Source organism: Zea mays, chromosome 8 (assembly GCF_902167145.1).
Source record: "Zea mays cultivar B73 chromosome 8, Zm-B73-REFERENCE-NAM-5.0, whole genome shotgun sequence".
NCBI lineage: Eukaryota > Viridiplantae > Streptophyta > Magnoliopsida > Poales > Poaceae > Zea > Zea mays.
In genome coordinates, this window is record NC_050103.1 from 8,493,525 (window position 1) to 8,514,046 (window position 20,522).

General features: G+C 42.7%; 1 protein-coding gene and 1 long non-coding RNA gene across 2 annotated transcripts; one reads left to right on the forward strand and one right to left on the reverse strand.

The window, feature by feature from the left end:
• Positions 1–9,907: 9,907 nt before the first annotated feature.
• Positions 9,908–11,469, reverse strand: LOC103634737 (uncharacterized). The gene is made up of 2 exons (XR_004851845.1): positions 10,309–11,469; positions 9,908–10,208 (listed from the first exon to the last, which is right to left on the reverse strand). It is a non-coding gene; the product is annotated as an uncharacterized lncRNA (long non-coding RNA).
• A 1,570-nt stretch (positions 11,470–13,039) lies between these two features.
• Positions 13,040–20,110, forward strand: LOC103634738 (1-deoxy-D-xylulose 5-phosphate reductoisomerase, chloroplastic). The gene is made up of 12 exons (XM_008657325.3): positions 13,040–13,459; positions 15,340–15,521; positions 15,993–16,079; positions 16,223–16,348; positions 16,434–16,496; positions 17,204–17,353; positions 17,566–17,633; positions 17,708–17,819; positions 17,903–18,007; positions 18,292–18,413; positions 18,987–19,133; positions 19,666–20,110. The coding sequence occupies exons 1-12, from the start codon at positions 13,363–13,365 to the stop codon at positions 19,832–19,834; spliced, it is 1,428 nt and encodes a 475-aa protein (XP_008655547.1). The 5' UTR covers positions 13,040–13,362; the 3' UTR covers positions 19,835–20,110.
• The last annotated feature ends 412 nt before the right edge of the window (positions 20,111–20,522 follow it).

The following is a 20,522-nucleotide window of genomic DNA, read 5'->3' on the forward strand; positions in this document are numbered from 1 at the left end:
TTGTTGAACTTAATTCTTGCAAACCCTCTACATCTATTGTTGAGCATGTATCTATTTGTACTAGATGTAGAGATGTTGATGTTAATGCTATTCATGATCATATGGCTTTAATTAAACAACAAAATGATCATATAGCAAAACTAGATGCTAAAATTGCCGAGCACAACTTAGAAAATGAGAAATTTAAATTTGCTCGTAGCATGCTTTATAATGGGAGACGCCCTGGCATTAAGGAGGGCATTGGCTTCCAAAGGGGAGACAATGTCAAAATTAGTGCCCCTCCTAAAAGATTGTCAAATTTTGTTAAGGGAAAGGCTCCCATGCCTCAGGATAATGAGGGTTACATTTTATACCCTGCCGGTTATCCTGAGGGCAAAATTAGGAAAATTCATTCTAGGAAGTCTCACTCTGGTCCTAATCATGCTTTTATGTATAAGAGTGAGACATCTAGTTCTAGGCAACCAACCCGTGCTAAGTTGCCTAAAAGGAAAATTCCTAATGCATCAAATGATCATGCTATTTCATTTAAAACTTTTGATGCATCATATGTGCTTACTAGCAAATCCGGCAAGGTAGTTGCCAAATTTGTTGGGGGCAAACACAAGGGGTCAAAGACTTGTGTTTGGGTACCCAAAGTTCTTGTGTCTAATGCCAAAGGACCCAAAACCGTTTGGGTACCTAAAGTCAAGAACTAAAATTGTTTTGTAGGTTTATGCATCCGGGGGCTCAAGTTGGATACTCGACAGCGGGTGCACAAACCACATGACAGGGGAGAAAAAGATGTTCTCCTCATATGAGAAAAACCAAGATTCCCAACGAGCTATCACATTCGGGGATGGAAATCAAGGATTGGTCAAAGGTTTGGGTAAAATTGCTATTTCCCCTGACCACTCCATTTCCAATGTTTTTCTTGTTGATTCATTAGATTACAACTTGCTTTCTGTTTATCAATTATGTCAAATAGGCTACAACTGTCTATTCACTGATGTAGGTGTCACTGTCTTTAGAAGAAGTGATGATTCAATAGCATTTAAGGGAGTGTTAGAGGGTCAGCTATACTTAGTAGATTTTGATAGAGCTAAACTCGACACTTGCTTAATTGCTAAGACTAACATGGGTTGGCTCTGGCACCGCCGACTAGCCCATGTTGGGATGAAGAATCTTCATAAGCTTCTAAAGGGAGAACACATTTTAGGACTAACAAATGTTCATTTTGAGAAAGACAGGATTTGTAGCGCATGTCAAGCAGGAAAGCAAGTTGGAGCCCATCATCCACACAAGAACATCATGACGACCGACAGGCCGCTTGAGCTACTCCACATGGATCTATTTGGCCCGATTGCTTACATAAGCATCGGCGGGAGTAAGTACTGTCTAGTTATTGTGGATGATTATTCTCGCTTCACTTGGGTATTCTTTTTACAGGAAAAATCTCAAACCCAAGAGACCTTAAAGGGATTCTTGAGACGGGCTCAAAATGAGTTCAGCTTAAGGATCAAGAAAATAAGAAGCGACAACGGGACGGAGTTCAAGAACTCTCAAATTGAAGGCTTCCTTGAGGAGGAGGGCATCAAGCATGAGTTCTCATCTCCCTACACGCCACAACAAAATGGTGTAGTGGAGAGAAAGAATCGAACTCTATTGGACATGGCAAGAACCATGCTTGATGAGTACAAGACACCGGATCGATTTTGGGCCGAGGCGGTCAACACCGCCTGCTACGCCATCAACCGGTTATATCTACACCGAATCCTCAAGAAGACATCCTATGAACTCCTAACCGGTAAAAAGCCCAATATTTCATATTTTAGAGTTTTTGGTAGCAAATGCTTTATTCTTGTTAAGAGAGGTAGAAAATCTAAATTTGCTCCTAAAACTGTAGAAGGCTTTTTACTAGGATATGACTCAAACACAAGGGCATATAGAGTCTTTAACAAGTCCTCAGGACTTGTTGAAGTTTCTTGTGACGTTGTGTTTGATGAGACTAACGGCTCTCAAGTAGAGCAAGTTGATCTTGATGAGATAGGTGAAGAACAGGCTCCGTGCATAGCGCTAAGGAACATGTCCATTGGGGATGTGTGTCCTAAGGAATCCGAAGAGCCTCCACATGCACAAGATCAACCATCCTCCTCCATGCAAGCATCTCCACCAACTCAATTTGAGGATGAGGCTCAAGATGTTGAACAAGAAGATCAAGAAGATGAGCCACCTCAAAATGACGGCAACGATCAAGGGGGAGATGCAAATGATCAAGAAAAGGAGGATGAGCAAGAACCAATGCCGCCACACCCAAGAGTCCACCAAGCAATACAACGAGATCACCCCGTCGACACCATCCTCGGAGACATTCATAAGGGGGTAACCACTCGATCTCGTGTTGCACATTTTTGTGAGCATTACTCTTTTGTTTCCTCTATTGAGCCACACAGGGTAGAGGAAGCACTCCAAGATGCGGATTGGGTGATGGCGATGCAAGAGGAGCTCAACAATTTCACAAGGAACGAGGTATGGCACTTAGTTCCACGTCCTAACCAAAATGTTGTAGGAACCAAGTGGGTCTTCCGCAACAAACAAGACGAGCATGGTGTGGTGACAAGGAACAAAGCTCGACTCGTGGCCAAGGGGTATTCACAAGTCGAAGGTTTGGATTTTGGTGAAACCTATGCACCCGTAGCTAGGCTTGAATCAATTCGCATATTATTAGCCTATGCTACTTACCATGGCTTCAAGCTTTATCAAATGGACGTGAAGAGTGCCTTCCTCAATGGACCAATCAAGGAGGAGGTCTATGTTGAGCAACCTCCCGGCTTTGAAGACAGTGAGTACCCTAACCATGTCTATAAGCTCTCTAAGGCGCTTTATGGGCTCAAGCAAGCCCCAAGAGCATGGTATGAATGCCTTAGAGATTTCCTTATCACTAATGGCTTCAAAGTCGGAAAAGCCGATCCTACTCTATTCACTAAAACTCTTGACAATGATTTGTTTGTATGCCAAATTTATGTTGATGATATCATATTTGGGTCTACTAACGAATCTACTTGTGAGGAATTTAGTAGGATCATGACACAGAAATTCGAGATGTCGATGATGGGGGAGTTAAAGTATTTTCTAGGATTTCAAGTCAAGCAACTCCAAGAAGGCACCTTCATTAGCCAAACAAAGTACACTCAGATATTCTAAGCAAGTTTGGGATGAAGGATGCCAAGCCCATCAAAACACCCATGGGAACTAATGGGCATCTCGACCTCGACACGGGAGGTAAGTCCGTGGATCAAAAGGTATACCGGTCGATGATTGGTTCATTGCTTTATTTGTGTGCATCTCGACCGGACATTATGCTTTCCGTTTGCATGTGTGCAAGATTCCAATCCGACCCTAAGGAATCCCACCTTACGGCCGTAAAACGAATCTTGAGATATTTGGCTTATACTCCTAAGTTTGGGCTTTGGTACCCTCGGGGATCCACATTTGATTTGATTGGTTATTCGGATGCCGATTGGGCGGGGTGCAAAATTAATAGGAAGAGCACATCGGGGACTTGCCAGTTCTTGGGAAGATCCTTGGTGTCTTGGGCTTCAAAGAAGCAAAATTCGGTCGCTCTTTCCACCGCCGAAGCCGAGTACATTGCCGCAGGCCATTGTTGCGCGCAATTGCTTTGGATGAGGCAAACCCTGCGGGACTACGGTTACAAATTAACCAAAGTCCCTTTGCTATGTGATAATGAGAGTGCAATCAAAATGGCCGACAATCCCGTCGAGCATAGCCGCACTAAGCACATAGCCATTCGGTATCATTTTCTTAGGGATCACCAACAAAAGGGAGATATCGAGATTTCTTACATTAATACTAAAGATCAATTAGCCGATATCTTTACCAAGCCACTTGATGAACAATCTTTTACCAAACTTAGGCATGAGCTCAATATTCTTGATTCTAGAAATTTCTTTTGCTAGCTTGCACACATAGCTCATAAATGTACCTTTGATCATATCTCTTTCATATGCTATGACTAATGTGTTTTCAAGTCTATTTCAAACCAAGTCATAGGTGTATTGAAAGGGAATTGGAGTCTTCGGCGAAGACAAAGGCTTCCACTCCGTAACTCATCCTTCGCCGTCACTCCGAGCCGCTCTCTATCCTTGGGGGAGAGAGCACAACAAAAGGACTCCTACTTTGGTATAATCTTCACTCATTCATTTATGCCCAAAGGAGGAGAAAGGAATTCTATGGGCTCTAATGATTCCGTTTTTGGCGATTTATGCCAAAGGGGGAGAAAATATGAGCCCAAAGCAAAAGGACCGCACCACCACCACTTTCAAGCAAAAGGACCGCACCACCACCACTTTCAAAAACTTAGTCTTTCAAAGAGAAATTTTCAATTGGTATCCTATTATGTTCAAGAAGGGGGAGAAAGTAGTATTTCAAAAATGATATATCAAAACCCTCTTGAACACTAAGAGGTGGATCTCCTTCAGGGGGAGTTTTGTTTAGTCAAAAGAAAAGCATTTGAAACAGGGGGAGAAAATTTCAAATCTTGAAAATGCTTTGCAAACTCTTATTCATTTACCTTTGACTATTTGCAAAAGAACTTTGAAAAGATTTATAAAAGATTTTGCAAAAACAAAACATGTGGTGCAAGCGTGGTCCAAAATGTTAAAAATGAAGAAACAATCCATGCATATCTTATAAGTATTTATATTGGCTCAATTCCAAGCAACCTTTGCACTTATATTATGCAAACTAGTTCAATTATACACTTCTATATTTGCTTTGGTTTGTGTTGGCATCAATCACCAAAAAGGGGGAGATTGAAAGGGAATTAGGCTTACACCTAGTTCCTATATAATTTTGGTGGTTGAATTGCCCAACACAAATCTTTGGATTAACTAGTTTGTTCTAGTGTATAAGTCATACAGGTGCAAAAGGTTCACACTCAGCCAATAATAAGACCAAGTTTTGGTTTCAACAAAGGAGCAAAGTGGCAACCGAAGGCCCTCTGGTCCGGGAGCACCGGACTGTCCGGTGTACACCGGACAGTGTCCGGTGCACCACCGGACATGTCCGGTGCACCAGAGGACTCCAACGCAAACTCGCCACCTTCGGGAATTTCCAGAGACGACTCCGCTATAATTCACCGGACTGTCCGGTGTACACCGGACAGTGTCCGGTGCTCCAAGGAAGGTCGGCCTCAGGAACTCGCCAGCCTCGGGTTTTCTCTCCCTCCGCTCCGCTATAATTCACCGGACTGTACGGTGTGCACCGGACTGTCCGGTGCATCCTCGGAGCAACGGCTACTTCGCGCCAACGGCTACCTGCAACGGCATTTAATGCGCGCGCAGGAGTCAGAGTCGCCCATGCTGGCACACCGGACAGCAAACAGTACATGTCCGGTGTGCACCAGACACCCAGGCGGGCCCACAAGTCAGAAGCTCCAACGGTCAAAATCCAACGGCAGTGATGACGTGGCAGGGGGCACCGGACTGTCCGGTGTGCACCGGACTGTCCGGTGCGCCATCGAACAGACAGCCTCCCAACGGCCACTTTTGGTGGTTGGGGCTATAAATACCCCAACCACCCCACCATTCATTGCATCCAAGTTTTCCACTTCCCAACTACTACAAGAGCTCTAGAATTCAATTCTAGACACACCAAAGAGATCAAATCCTCTCCAATTCCACACAAAGCCCTAGTGACTAGTGAGAGTGATTTGCCGTGTTCATTTGAGCTCTTGCGCTTGGATTGCTTTCTCTCTTTCATTCTTTCTTGTGTTCAATACTCACTTGTAACCAAGGCAAGAGACACCAATTGTGTGGTGGTCCTTGCGGGGAGGTTTTGCTCCCGGTTGATTTGAGAAGAGAAAGCTCACTCGGTCCGAGGGACCGTTTGAGAGAGGGAAAGGGTTGAAAAAGACCCGGCCTTTGTGGCCTCCTCAACGGGGAGTAGGTTTGAGAGAACCGAACCTCGGTAAAACAAATCCACGTGTCTCACTTCATTATTCACTTGCGATTTGTTTTCACGCCCTCTCTCGGACTCGATTATATTTCTAACGCTAACCCGACTTGTAGTTGTGTTTATATTTGTAAATTTCAGTTTCGCCCTATTCACCCCCCCCTCTAGGCAACTATCAGATAGAAAGAGCACATCAGGGACTTGTCAGTTCTTGGGAAGATCCCTGGTGTCTTGGGCTTCAAAGAAACAAAATTCTGTAGCTCTTTCTACCGCCAAAGCCGAGTATATTGCCGCAGGCCATTGTTGCGCGCAATTGCTTTGGATGAGGCAAACCCTTAGGGACTATGGTTACAAATTAACCAAAGTTCCTCTCCTATGTGATAATGAGAGTGCAATCCGCATGGCGGATAATCCCGTTGAGCACAGCCGCACTAAGCACATAGCCATTCAATATCACTTTTTGAGGGATCACCAACAAAGGGGGATATCGAGATTGTATATGTTAGCACCAAAGAACAATTAGCCGATATCATTACCAAACCACTAGATGAGAAAACTTTTACCAAACTTAGGCATGAGCTAAACATTCTTGATTCTAGGAACTTTGATTGATTCCTTGCACACATAGCTCATTTATACCTTTGATCATATCTCTTTCATTTGCTATGACTAATGTGGTTGTCAAGTGTATTTCATGCTAATTCATAGATTGAAAGGGAAATGGAGTCTTTGGCGAAAATAAGGCTTCCACTCCACTCCATTGAATTATTTCTTCTTCGCTGTCACTCCGCACCGCTCTCCAATTTGGTATAATCCTTCACTCATATTATTTGCCAAAGGGAGAGAGTTTGAAAAGGGCTTATATTTCACTCACAAGTATCCATTTTTGGCGATTCATGCCAAAGGGGGAGAAAGTATTAGCCCAAAGCAAAAGGACCACACCACCACCAATTTCAAAAATTTGTAGTCTTTCAATTTGTATTAAAGAAGTTTTTCAATTGGTATCTTATTTTTGATATAATTTCAAATTGGTATGACCTCTTTAAAAATTCATATCTAAAACCCTCTTGAACACTAAGAGGAGAATTTCATTAAGGGGGAGTTTTGTGTAGTCAAAGGAAAAGCATTTGAAACAGGGGGAGAAAATTTCAAATCTTGAAAATGCTTCTCGAAATCTTATTCATATACCTTTGACTATTTGCAAAAGACTTTGAAAAAGAATTTACAAAAAGTTTGCAAAAAAACAAGTGGTGCAAGCGTGGTCCAAAATATTAAATATGAAGAAAGCATCCATGCATATCTTATGAAATGTAAATTGGTTTAATTCCAAAAAACCTTTGCACTTACCTTATGCAAACTAGTTCAATTCTGCACTTATATATTTGCTTTGGTTTGTGTTGGCATCAATCACCAAAAAGGGGGATATTGAAAGGGAAATAGGGTCAAACCTTTTCCTAAATGATTTTGGTGGTTGAATTGACCAACACAAATTTTTGGACTAACTAGTTTGCTCTAGATTATAAGTTCTACAGGTGCCAAAGGTTCAACACAAACCAATAAAAAGTCCAAGAAAGGGTTCAAATAAAAAGAGCAAAAGACAACCGAAGGCTGCCCTGGTCTGGCGCACCGGACTGTCCGGTGCACCACCTTCGGGTTTCTGGAATTGCCCTCCGCTATAATTCACCGGACTATCCGGTGTAGCACCGAACTGTCCGGTGTGCCAAGCGGAGTAACGGCTACAACGCCAACGGTCGACTACAAAAGTGAACAGTGAACAGTGCCGACTGCACGCGCAGAGTCGGAGCAGGCGCCAGATGGCGCACCGGACAGTGAACAGGACCTGTCCGGTGCACCACCGGACTGTTCGATGGCCCACATGTCAGAAGCTCCAACGGTCGAACCCTAATGGTTAGGTGACGTGGCTGGCGCACCGGATAGTGTCCGGTGCGCCCTTCGACAGCAGCCTTCCCCAACGACCACTTTGGTGGTTGGGGCTATAAATACCCCCAACCACCAACACTTCAAAGTATCCAAGTTTTTAGCCAACACATTCAATACAAGAGCTAGTGCATTCAATACAAGATACAAATAGAGTGAATCAAAATCTCTCCAAGTCCCAATTCCACTCAAAGCATTAGTGACTAGAAGAGAGAGTTTTGTTGTGTTCTTTTGAGCTCTTGCGCTTGGATCGCTTTTCTTCTTCCCATTTCTTGTTCTCAACTCACTTGTAATCAAAGCAAGAGACACCAAGTTGTGGTGGTCCTTGTAGTGGACTAAGTGTCCCGTTTGATTGAAGAGAAAATCTCACTCGGTCTAGGTGACCGTTTGAGAGAGAGAAAGGATTGAAAGAGACCCGGTCTTTGTGACCACCTCAACGGGGAGTAGGTTTGTAAGAACCGAACCTCGGTAAAACAAATCACCGTGTCATCCGCTCTTATTCGCTTGTGATTTGTTTTCGCCCTCTCTTTCAGACTCGATTATATTTCTAACGCTAATCCCGGCTTGTAGTTGTGCTTAAAGTTTATAAATTTCAGATTTGTCTATTCACCCCCCTCTAGGCGACTTTCAATGAGCATCCTGTAAACACCTTGAAGCTCTTTAGCGTCCATTTGTGGTTTCTTCATAAGGAGAGGTAGACTGTGAAATACAACCTAACCACTAGTAGGTGTGGTTGTCTTCCTCTTACCACTAGATGTATATTTGTGCACATCTTCCAATACAGCCACCTGCCAAAACATGGAACAACATTTAATTAAGGAATACAAACAAAAGGTACAAAATCCTCAGAATAGATAAAACAAAATATTATACCACAATAACAGGCAATCCTTTCTTTTCATCCCGAGCATAAATCCGGGCAATCACCAACTTTACAATATCCGATGTATCTAGCGGTCAAAGTAACGTCAATGCCTAGCTCGAACTCATGTCTAATGGCATATTGTCTCATAGTGATTCTGAACTCCCTCATGTTAGGAAACAAGCTGTCTGGCTGCATTGAAGGCTGCATTGAAGGATTCATTCGGTCATACACTATCCTCCTCTCATCTGGTAAATAGTCTTCACATGGTTGGTCTGCAAGGTGGTCACAGGGGCGGAGGGCCCAATATGGCCCAATATTGCCTGGGCAATACCTTGGGTCGGCCCAAACAGAGATTAGGTCATCCACTCTCAGTGACCGAGCACCGTCCACCCGCAAGCGCAGGCCGCAGCCGCGAACCCGCAGTCCGCTACTTTGCTCGTCGGTCGACCGTTCTAGCTCCAGCGCGTAGCGCTCCTGCGGTCCTGCCGGACACCGGATGTCGGCGCACCGCACACAGGCACTGAGGCATAGCCGCTAGCCACACGCCCGCACAACGCCACAACGCGCTCCGGCGCTCCGCGCTGCAGGGCGCTCCGGCGCAGGCTGCAGCCTGCAGCAGCTCGGTGCTATGAGGTCGCCTGCTCGGGCCTCGCCGCCTCGGCCTCGCGGTCGCTGTGGGCTGGCTGGGCGCTGCTCTGCTCGCCTGCGGGCTGCGGCCTGCCTCTGCTGCCTGCTCCGCTGTCCGCTGCCGGCTGCCCGGTGCTCGTCTGCTCGCTGCCTCGCTCCGTCGTAGCGTCCCGGCGTGCTCAGCTGCTACTGCTTGCAGCTCGCTCCAATTTCTAAATAGCAGTCTTGGATAGAAACAAAAACAAGGCAAAGAATATGGCCCAAAAAGTATCTCTCTATATTATGTGAACACTCCACAGTTGTAATGTCTTCTATTTATCTAATACATGTTATATGCTTCGTAAAATGACAGATTTAAAGAGCTATTTCAATCAAGCTTCTAGTGGAAGTGGACCAAGCACTCGCGCTAGTAGAGTTTGCAATAAACCCAGAATACAAGTTGGAGTTCAAGTGAATAATAGTGAAGATGCCAATGGTGAAAATGTTAATGCTCAAGTCGAAGGTATAAATCAATTTTGTAGCTATAAATTATTTTAAAATATGTCATAAATTTTTATTCTTCGTTGCGTTAGCAACACCTAAATTTTCTGGCGTCCTCCGCCACCGGTCACCTAGCACATTTTTTAACACTATCTTCCACGCTGCTACATCCACCTGCAAATGCTTCCTCCCTTCTTCTTTGCTCGGCCTCGTCCTCTTGCATTAATCCAAGTTCACAATATATCTCACTTTCACGTGGCATGTCATGTCTTCTTTCGTCGTCCCATGCATCCGACAATATCATAGCGTCCCAATCGACTTGATTTGTTGCATCTACCAACTGACTATCCTACAAATTAAAGAGTACACCACACCCTGTTAACTTACTGTCCATACATAACCACCAAATGTACTCACTGATCGAAGAACACAGCAATCCAAGAACTCACCTCACTGCAATCGAAGGGGATAAGAGCCAACAAGGACTCCTTGTTGAAGCTCCGCGAACTGGGTGGCCCTCCTTCCACTAAATCGAGCTGGAGATTGGTCAGCGTACGAGGAGATGATTGCTCGGCACTAGGTCTGCAACCCAGATGGATTTCGTCCATGGCGACGGTAGAACTCGGCCGCTGCGAGTTGCCAGAAGAGAAGAAGAGGTATGGGGAGGTCACAAGGGGGAGATCTGACTGAAGAAGTACTGAGACATGGAGGGGAACTGAAGAAGTACTCACTGATCCTAGGCTTTCTCCGTTTTTTTTTTTTTTTTTTTTTTTGCTTGATGGACCCAAGGAAAGGATGAATCCATCTCTCGAGAAACGGATAGGAGGAACAGACAGTCAGCCTATGATTTTCCAAATTCGCGGACCCAGAATTCTCTCGCCTCGAATGGGGGCACGGACAACGCGAGGCGTTTAGCCACGATGATTGCTTAAGAATAGAGAATGAATTGTCTGTCATCATCAAAGCATCGGTGATATGTGTAAAGGCACCGTATCTTGTGCGCAAGGAGCGCTGCTGCTCCCATAGCAAAATCAATCCAGACCACACCACCACATCCAACGGTGCTACAGCTATTTTGCAAAGAAGCCCTCCCGCGCCTTCTTTTGTTCATTTTCCATAAACACATCTTTCTCTGTTACATATTATAAAAACACTCTAATCTCTGTTTCTTCCCCAAACGAATCTCGTGGAGGAGGCGATTTTGCCAGCCGGTGAGCATGCTGGCCATCGCGGCCCAGGTCGCCTCCGACACCGCCTCAGTACAAGGTTGCGGCTCCCAACACGACATCCTTCTCGCACAATACAGCGGCTTCTCCGGCACGCGACGCCGGCGTTCTCCTCCCCGCGGCAACGTGCTTCTCGCAGAGGCCAGCGGCTTCTCCGGCACGCGACGCCGGTGTTCTCCTCCCCGCGGCAGCGTGCTTCTCGCAGAGGCCAGCGGCTTCTCCGGCACGCCGACGTTCTCCTACCCGCGATGGCGTCCTTCTCGCACACGAAGCCACGAAGCCAATCCTCCTGCAATGGTGCTACGCCAACAAAAAGAGCCTGAATCTAGCCATTTCATACATTCTACTTTCTGGACATGTTTTTTCAAGCAGGACTGAGCCTGTTCCAGTTACAGAGACAAAATACAGAGACAACATTTGGATAGCATTGAACTGACAACAAATTAATCTATATAGCTGCATCATTCATGTCTTTCTTCATGTCTTTCCGGCGAAGAATGGTGGCGACGAGGGTGGTTGCTGCTCCCGGCGATGCCCCTGGAGGTGCTAGCTGGAGTCCTGATCATAATGAGATGTGTTTCTAGCTTCTTAGAGAAGATACCGCGTCAGGGGGTTTTTGTAAAATGTACAGAGCCAGAGTGGGAGGCGTGGAGGGGCTTCTTTGCAAAATAGACGTAGCACCGTTGGATGTGGAGGGTATGATCTAGATTGATTTTGCTCATGGGAGCAGCAGCGCTCCTTGCGCACAAGATACGGTGCCCTATGTAAAAGCTAGGCTCTAGTATGATTGTATAATCGCGTTTTAATTAGTCCACCGTGCACCCTCACCATAGTGGTAATATAAAATAAATAAAAATTGCAGTTAACCACCTTGCTCTTGGTCTAAGGCTATTTACATTGGTAGTTTTATGATGATTTCATGCACATCTAATAGTGTGACACATTACTATTTTAGATGACATATCATAATATTTAAGTTAAATAAGTTTTACGGGATGAAATTAGTTTTATAGGGATGAAACCATATCAACCCGTTTTCAAGGTCTTGGAAATCGTGTGAAACCTACATTGAAAAATGATTTGTTTTATCTTCATATATTTTACTGATTTCTATTGGATGTTTAGTTGCAGCATTTAATTGATATGTTAGTCTATGAAATAGTGAAATGGAATTTTGCATTGAGAGACATTGTTTCATTTTTAGTTTCATGACATTCTTGATGATGTGGCAGTATTGGAAAGAGTGTTATAAAATGGTCATTGTGATTAACCTAAGGCTATTCACAATGGGGGTTTCATAGCACTCTTTCCAACGCTGCCACATCATCATAAGTGGTATCAAATTATGAATGAAACAATGTCTCTCAATGCAATATTTCATGTCACTATTTCATAGGCTAACGTACCAATTAAATGCCGCAACTCAATGACCAATATAAGTTAGTAAATCATGTGAATATGAAATAAATCACTCTCAATGAAGGTTTCACACGGTTTCCAAGACCTTAGAAACGAGTTGACATGGTTTCATCCTCATAAAACTAATTTCATCAACGTAAAACTAATTTCATCCTATAAAACTCAATCCTCTTAAATATTATGCCATGTCACAAAAAAATCTGATGTGTCACACTATTAAATATGCATGAAACCACCATTAAAAATAGCCTAATAGAGATTATGTCTTGCAACACAAAACCAAGACATAAAAAGCTGAAACGTTTGGATAAAAAACAGATAAATTTTATCCGATTACAAGAATCCCTACTTAACCAAAAGCTGCCTATGTCTAAGTTTAAGAGTTTGTTTAAGATTTTAGAATCAACTGATTAAACTCAATAAGTACGGCTGCCTATATCACGTCGACGAGGAAGAAGCAGAAGCAGCGCGGATGGTCATCCCCGCCGCCGAGTCACTATCACCAGCCGACTACTCCTGAGTCACAAACTCACAGAGCGCGCAATACACAAAATCCAACGATGACAGCGAGCAGGCGGGCGGGCATCGGCCGGTTGCGGCGGTATCCATAGGACTCTCAGATTCCCATCTCGTCTTCTTATCTCCACTTCCCCACACGGCCTCGCCTCCTCTTCCGTCCTCTGTTTATATAATAATAATAATAACTTGCCAGGCGCGCGCCATCTCGCTCCGTCCATCCCTGTCGCCACCAATCCATCGCTTCCGCTTCGGCCTCAACGACGGCCGCCACCACCGCTCCCATCCCTCTCCTCCTCCTCGCCCAGCGGCCATTACCACAGCCTCCCCCATCAAGCCGGGATGGCTGCACAGCCTGCACTCAAGGCGTCGTTCAGAGGGGAGCTCAACGCCGTCTCCTTCCTCGACTCCAGCAGGGGACCTTTCGGCCAACACAAAGGTTGGATCTTTTCCGCTTCTGGTGCCTCCTTTTTTTCCCCCGACCGGTGCATGAGCTTATATTCTTGCTTTTCCGGCCTGATGATGCCCTCGGGCCTCGGCTTTGCCATCCCGTGTTCCTGGCCATTTTGATGCTTCTTGACACATTCCGATCGATTTCGTTTGATATTTCTGGGTTCCGGGCGATTTGGCGATGTGCGTCACCGTGCAAACTTTTATGTGCCGCTTGCCGTCCTGCTATCCACCGTTCTTCCGGCTATGCCTCGTCTACCATTATAGGAAACACTCACTGTTAGCGCAGGTGTCCTGCAGCTGGGTTCGACTAGTGTGGAATCCGTGTAGAGTGCATGGGAACTGCGAGCCTCAGGGTATAGTCATTGTAAAGTTGCAAGCTCTGATTCTAATGGCAACGACTGATATGCAAGTAATGTTTCTGTGCAAGCGTGCAAACAAACCATCTGATCTATTAGATTACGATCTAACCACAGATACAACCATAGTTTGTTAGAGGTTTTTTATAAAGATTATTGAGCTGGTGGTGGAAGGGTTTAAGTGTTAAATGTGACTTACGGTTGGATCACGATCTAATGGATCAGATAGTTTGCTTTCACGCTTGCACAGAAGGACTGATTGCATAGTAGTCGTTGCCGATTCTAATAACTGTTATGATTTTGACATCCTAAAAGGTAGAATTTTTCTGGTTCTTTGGAGAAAAAGTCATACTGTAGTTCCTTTGCTCTTCTGAGATAAAAAACATAAAATTTTCTGCTACGTGGCCCAAATTTCCAGATTGTTATGCGACCTCTTCTGTGTCTGGAATCGCTTCTTTCGCCATCACCTCACCTGGGTGAACTAAATTCCGAAATATATGGGCCTCAACTTGTTGTTTGCTACTTCAGCCGTTGGAATATATAATGTTTTTCGAATATATTTGTTAGGACCATGCTTCGTCGCCGAAGGTCCTGCGGAAAGAAAACAGCTTCGACTGAAGCTGCTTGAACGTAATGCCGAAGGTACCATTCATGAAGCTTCGGTATTACAGCATGTCCGAAGATGAGGGATCGAACCGACTTAAAGATAGAATGACCTTTTAGTTCATAAGGGTCTGAGTCAATGTTGTAAACTTTTATGAGGGACATGATTGTAATTTCTCACAGGCTGTGTCCTGTGCCTATAAATAGTGAACAGTATTCCTTTACTGTTCACGCATTCCTGTAATTGCAAACGCTTCACTCGGGAATTATTGTTTGTCAAGACAAATGTATAAATGTATCTAAACATTATGTTTAAGCATCTTAGATTCATATAATAAGATATGTGAATAATGTCACTTATTTCCGATATATTTATCTTTAATGTTTCACATTGTACATTACCTTGTATTATCTTTGTAAGTTTAATTACTGCTCATGGTCTTCGTCCGAAGTTCATTAAATCCTTGGGAAGATAATGCTTCAGCGGACGAAGGACATTGATATTTAACATTTTATGTTGCCTTGTTCTTAATTCATAGCATTTGATAACAAGTCCCCAACAATATTCTCCACATGTTCCAATTCAGTTATACTTTTTAATGATTTGATATGGTCCAGTAGTGGTAGCACCGCTATCTTGTGTCGTTATTACTCGTTAGGTTATGTTAAGTTGTTTACTGGTAGGTCATCGGTGCACATGGTACTGAAGTTTACATGAATGTTTACAAAATTGGTCGAATCAAGTCGATAATTCAGGGTTTAAATTCGTCCATTTTATGGACCATATTGCAGTCAGGCACGTTCGCAGTGGTGTTTCTTAGGCATAGTCGCATAGAGACTTATTTCTGATGTAAATTCTGGTTACTCGTGTTGTTTTCTAATCTTACTTTGATCTGTCTCATTATAGTGGATTTTACGTTTCAAAGGAAGGGCAAACGAGCTATTTCACTGAGAAGGACATGTTGTTCCATGCAACAGGCTCCACCACCGGCATGGCCTGGGCGAGCTGTTGCTGAGCCTGGCCGGAGGTCATTGGATGGCCCAAAGCCTATATCGATTGTTGGATCCACTGGTTCCATAGGAACACAGGTAACGCGATTGATCGAAGACTCATGGATGAAATTTGTCATTCCATAACATTGCTTGTTACCTGTGCAGTACTACACTTAATGTTGGTAGTTGATAGATCAAACTTTAGATTATTGGTGCACAATCATCTGTTTGGAACCAGTAAAATTGGTATATTTTGCATGCTACATTAGAATTTTGCATGCAGATCATTCGTAGTAGTTCAATGTAATAATATTCTCATCCGGCTGTAACTTGGACTTCAGGTTTCAAGTATAATTAACATTTTATAATAATTTGTTTTATTTTCATCGGCATCTCTTGCATTTACCTTATGATAGGTATGAAACTAGAGACACTTGGAACATGGGAAATTTTCCCTGTTCCTGTATTTTTCCTGTGAAATTGAATTGATATCTATGAAATTCTTGGGTTCCAAACAGGCTATTATATTCTGCAGCACTAATATTCAATCTTTTACATAACGCGAAGACATTGGACATTGTTGCGGAGAATCCTGATAAGTTCAGAGTTGTTGCTCTTTCTGCTGGATCCAATGTCACGCTTCTAGCTGATCAGGTACAATGATGTTCTGAGTAGATTCTTTTCTTTTTGCCCTTTTATTCAAAGCTTGAAAGAGAATTTTGCACTCATTTGAGCATTAATCTTGCAAGACAAAAAATATGCACTCATTTGAGCATTCTGGATGTAACTTACTACAGGTCAAAACATTCAAGCCTAAGTTGGTTGCTGTAAGAAACGAAACATTAGTTGATGAACTAAAAGAAGCTTTAGCTGATTGCGAAGAGAAGCCAGAAATTATTCCTGGGGAGCAAGGTGTCATAGAAGTAAGGCGATTCTTATGATCCTATGTCTGTGAATAACTAAAGGTTTGCTCTAAAATTTCTCAAATACTCAACCCTTGAATGATAGGTCGCTCGACACCCGGATGCAATTACAGTTGTCACAGGGATAGTAGGGTGTGCAGGGCTGAAGGTAACACCCCTTCTATTTATCATATTTCTCTTTGTACTTTCTTATGTTGGCTGTTCCAAGAATCTAATGTTGCAATATACTTTCTAAACATTTATAAAATGTTTGTGTGTAAATGGTATCTATGTGCTTGTATGTAATATTTTCCTGTTGGTACGTCAATAAATTTATCTGTACTATGTTGTGGTTATATGAAGCTTTTTAAAAAAAGAAAGCTATCGTTCTGAATTCTGATGTCATTTGTCTGCATAGATCTTCCTTTGTCAACATGCTTTAGTTTCATGAATCATGGCAATTATAAGCAAAATTGTCTATGAATTTAGTTATTTTGGGTTGCTATATTTATACAGTTGGAAGGTGGTAAAAAGGACTACAGTTAATTTTACCACATTATCATGTATACAGTGAAGATAAAACTTTACTTTGTTGCCAGACATAGATAGACATCTCTTGCATCCCTATAAAAGCAATTGGTATTTGGTAGTGGTATATATGTCATTGTCCTGTTGCCTGCATAGTGTCATACTTGTATCTCTGAGAACCAAGTTCCATGCCCCCCCTATTTTTATTATAGTGCAGCACCATTATATTTTTATTTCCATATAATTTGAAGTTAATGTAACTGGGTTTGGTTTGGTGCACCCAGATAAATGAGCAATTTACCAGTGAATATAGTTGTCTCGGTAACTTTGTATTGTTTGTTCTGCTAGCCTACAGTTGCTGCAATTGAAGCTGGTAAAGACATAGCATTGGCAAACAAAGAAACGCTTATTGCAGGTGGTCCTTTCGTGCTTCCCCTTGCACACAAACATAAAGTGAAAATTCTTCCTGCTGATTCTGAGCACTCTGCAATATTTCAGGTATCTCACAAAATGTTTACTTGTTCTGCAGCTAACTTTTTTATTATTATACATGTTTGGTGTGAGGTTGGGAAAGATATGCACTGACTTTGGATGTTTAAACGAACTAACAATAGAACAGTAGTGTTATCTCTGAACTTGAAATAATGTGGAAATGCATTTTATGTGTTATGGCATTCTTTTCTTATTAGAATCTGCTTCCCTTGTACCAGTGCATCCAAGGCTTGTCCGAAGGAGCACTTCGTCGCATTATTCTAACTGCATCAGGTGGTGCTTTCAGGCAAGTCCATCCATATGTGTTATATGTACTTCGGTAAACATGCGAATCCATCTCATATCAAATGCTCATGACAGGGACTGGCCAGTTGACAGGCTGAAAGATGTAAAAGTAGCTGACGCTTTAAAGCATCCAAACTGGAATATGGGAAAGAAGATCACAGTAGATTCTGCTACTTTATTCAACAAGGTGTCTTAGAGCTCCAGCTTTTTTAAATGTGTTTAATCCTTATTTATTATGTTAAACACTAAAGTGACAACTTGGTATTGTAGGGTTTAGAAGTTATTGAGGCACATTATTTATTTGGTGCTGAATATGATGACATTGAGATTGTGATTCACCCACAATCTATCATACACTCTATGGTTGAAACCCAGGTGAGCCCTGAACCATGGTTGTATCTTTTACTAAAACGCACATGTTGAGGTATTCTACCCAGATGTAGTGCTTTGTACACTAACATATCCATGCTTAATCCTCCCATGTTGCATATTTTTTTCTTTCCACCTCATTCTCCTGTATTAGTGCATGCCAGCATCTGAGCAGAATCTCAATTATATGATTATTTCAGGTCGTTATGGTACATGCAGAATTGTTTATGTAATGGCTTTACATATGGTTTAATATTGTCTGTAGCATTCATGTTCTTCTATTTTCCCAGGATTCATCTGTCCTAGCTCAATTGGGATGGCCGGATATGCGGATACCAATCTTATACACCTTATCGTGGCCAGATAGAATCTATTGCTCGGAGGTCACGTGGCCCCGTCTAAATCTTTGCAAGTATGACATCTTCACAACTCCTGGGCTACTTTTGCAGTACAGCTGATGCTTTTATTTGGAAATGACCTCCAAGAATTCCAAGTCTTATTTTTCTGGATTACATTATGGGATTGTTCTAATAAGATGCTGGCATATGATGGTAATACTTGCAAGATATGTATGCATCAGGGGAACCTGAGTCAGCTGTTGGTGTGTGCATTTGTGAATAAACCTCACATGTTTTTAATCAGAAAATATTATGACAACGACCTCATAATTTTTAAGAAATAAATATTGACTGTACTTAAAACTGAATTTTCTGAACAACTCATCAAACTTGGACTTTGACCTAAACTCATTGCAATTCTGGTGTCCTTTTGAATAGTTTATATGTACGAGTTAGCTAGTTGACTAACCCAATTCTGGTTTAGTAATATATAAGCAGTAACCGTGGTTAGGTTGCTAAACATGAGTAGGCTTCATTAAAGATAATAAGAAAACGAAAACGGGTTATAAAATTAAACACCGCACGATCTCTTAAATAGTAAGCATTCCATGTTAACAGTTTTTGAGCGTTCACTGACGTTAATGCAGGTTGGGTTCGCTGACGTTCAAAGCTCCTGACAATGTAAAATACCCGTCAATGGACCTAGCGTACGCAGCTGGGCGGGCTGGGGGCACCATGACAGGAGTTCTAAGCGCTGCCAACGAGAAGGCCGTGGAGCTGTTCATCGATGAAAAGTACGATTCTTTGTGCACACCAACTTGTGCCTGCTTTCTTCTAGATAGATCACTGCATGTTTTATGCCATCTTCTGATTTGGTTTGTGAATTATTCTGCAAACTTTAGCTGCAATTGCAGAAAAGAAAAAGAAAAAGAAAACTTTGGGCCAACCAAAGTCCATGGACATCTACTAATGAGAATGCATGTCCTTAAAGATATTATTCCCAAGTACCTTTTGAGCCTACATTACGGATTAGAAATTTAGAATAGCTGTAGAATCTTGATTTAAACTATCTTTCCTTGTTTAAATACAAGTTAAATACACTGAGGGTCCTAAAGCTTTTCCTGGATTCTCAACTATGTCCATAAGCTCTCGAATGGAGGGTTTGAGTGAATTATGGGACACCTAGAGCGAGAACCTGGTGTGATCGTGTGAACCTGATGCTCACTTTGAGAGTAAATTATGGGTCTAGGTGAGGGGGATCTGGGAAAAGTTGGTGCATTTCACTCTCTAAGTACTTTATCTTAACCTGATCGTTTGGTTTGGCAGGATTAGCTACCTGGACATATTCAAGGTGGTGGAGCTCACGTGTGACGCGCATCGGAACGAGCTGGTAGCAAGCCCATCGCTGGAGGAGATCATCCATTATGATCTGTGGGCGAGGAGACACGCAGCCAGCCTACAACCAGCTTCTGGCCTGAGCCCGGTCCCTGCATAGTAGTAATCACATGCGAACGTTGTCACGACCATGGTGTGTATAGCAAGCAGTTCTGAGATGTGGCGAAGTGTGTGGCCCCTGGAGCTGGATGAAATTACATGCGAACGTTGTCGCTGGAGGGGACATCTCTAGGTCGCCCTCCTGGATGTAGATCGTGCCTCCACAGAATAAAATGCATCTGTTCCATGTGAATGTTTTTCATGGGTGGAGTACTCGAATTCGGGTAGGAATCAGGTGCATCACTTTCGGTTGAATTTTCCTAATTCATTCGTATCATCACCTAAAATATTGTTTTACACTGTGTCTAGCAGTTTTAAATATGTATCCCATATTTTAAACTTCAACTATAAATATTATAATCTATGATGCAAATCTTCTATTTTACATGATCTGTTGTGGATAACTAGAGAATCTCAACTACACTCTATAATACAAATGAGACCATTGAATCATGTACTTGCTAAAAAGAACGAAAATTTCGTGTCCCGAAGATGGAACAGATCAAAGCTTAATTGATGCATAAAAAATCTATTTACTGTGTATATAATAAATATCACTAGATTACTTATAAAATCTATTTCCACAAAACAAACATCTTTGAAGATTAAAAAATCGATACTATTTTATATAAATCTAGTCGAACTTTGAATTGCTTGACAAGATCGCAAAAGAGCAGGCCCCTCGGCGG